General features: G+C 41.3%; 1 protein-coding gene across 1 annotated transcript in view; it reads left to right on the forward strand.

Moving 5' to 3' along the window:
- Window positions 1-150, forward strand: part of LOC117178543 — a 1,780-nt gene extending 1,630 nt beyond the window's left edge. Inside the window, exon 3 of the mRNA XM_033369971.1 lies at window positions 7-150. Within this exon, the coding sequence (XP_033225862.1) occupies window positions 7-150 (144 nt within the window). The remainder of the gene's footprint in view (window positions 1-6) is intronic.
- Window positions 151-1,096: the final 946 nt, after the last annotated feature.

Raw genomic sequence — 1,096 nt, forward strand, 5'->3', positions numbered from 1 at the left:
GCAAAGGGACCGTTCAAGGTGACTGCAGTCTTGCCCAACGATCGCTATGAGGTTCAGGACTTGAGGGACTTGAAGAAGTCACCAAATCAGAGAGCCATAGTAACAGTAGACAGTCTTCAGAAATGGGTCACGTTTGATGCCATGGAGTAGACTGGTAAGTTGGGTTGTACTGGACAAATGTCTAGTATTTCAGTCGGAGTCAAAGTTGCGAGGCATACATCCCTTGGTCAAGGATGTAGGTAAAAGGGACTTTGGCAAGGCTGTTGACCGGGGCCAAGTCTAGAGTTCTCAGGTATGATTTCTGGTCAGCATCATACCAATTTTAAGTTTCTAGGAGGAGGCTGAGACCAAGGCAGTCGGAGTCAGGGTAGTCTTGGACTGAGTTGTCACTGGTCACACTCTCAGTTTACTAGGGCCCTTGGCGAGGCTGGTGACCAGGTTCCTTATTATCCTGTCCTAAATTCAATATCCTATAAAGATTAACACTGGGATGCGATTATAACTCTAGTGGACCTGATCACTCCGCTTAAAGTTGTTGCATCATAGTGCCATATCTATCTTGGTACCTTTTTCAAAAAAAAAAAAATAAAAGAAACTTATTTTGTTTGTTATAGTCTCTTGGTAAACCGTGGAGAACAAGGTCGAGGACGACCATATGGTCAGGGAGGCCGAATGAAGTGAAAATTATTATGGAATCATACTGAAGCTAACTTGAGCTGAGGCAGGCGGTTTCGAGGAATCGTAGAAGTCGTAAAATAAACATTTTGGAGAATGCTGGCGACTTGCAGCGATAGAGTCCCATAGTCGCCATAGAGTCGTAGACAAAACATTGACGATCATGGGGCCACCCAGGGGCCTAATATCTTCAGGGGAGGAAAACCAGATTCAGTTTTGCTCTAGTTGTCGTCCTAAGCAGTCGCTTGATCTTTAATTTCAATTTGAATATATTTTGTCGGAAAACTATTTTTCTAGTATTTGTACTCTTAAAATTGCATAAAATATAATCTTTTAATTAGAAAATATTTGGATTTATTTATCCTACAGTATATACTAGTAATACAAGATTACCCAAGACGATACACAATAACAAAAAACT

Source organism: Belonocnema kinseyi, chromosome 8 (genome assembly GCF_010883055.1).
Source record: "Belonocnema kinseyi isolate 2016_QV_RU_SX_M_011 chromosome 8, B_treatae_v1, whole genome shotgun sequence".
Classification (NCBI taxonomy): domain Eukaryota; kingdom Metazoa; phylum Arthropoda; class Insecta; order Hymenoptera; family Cynipidae; genus Belonocnema; species Belonocnema kinseyi.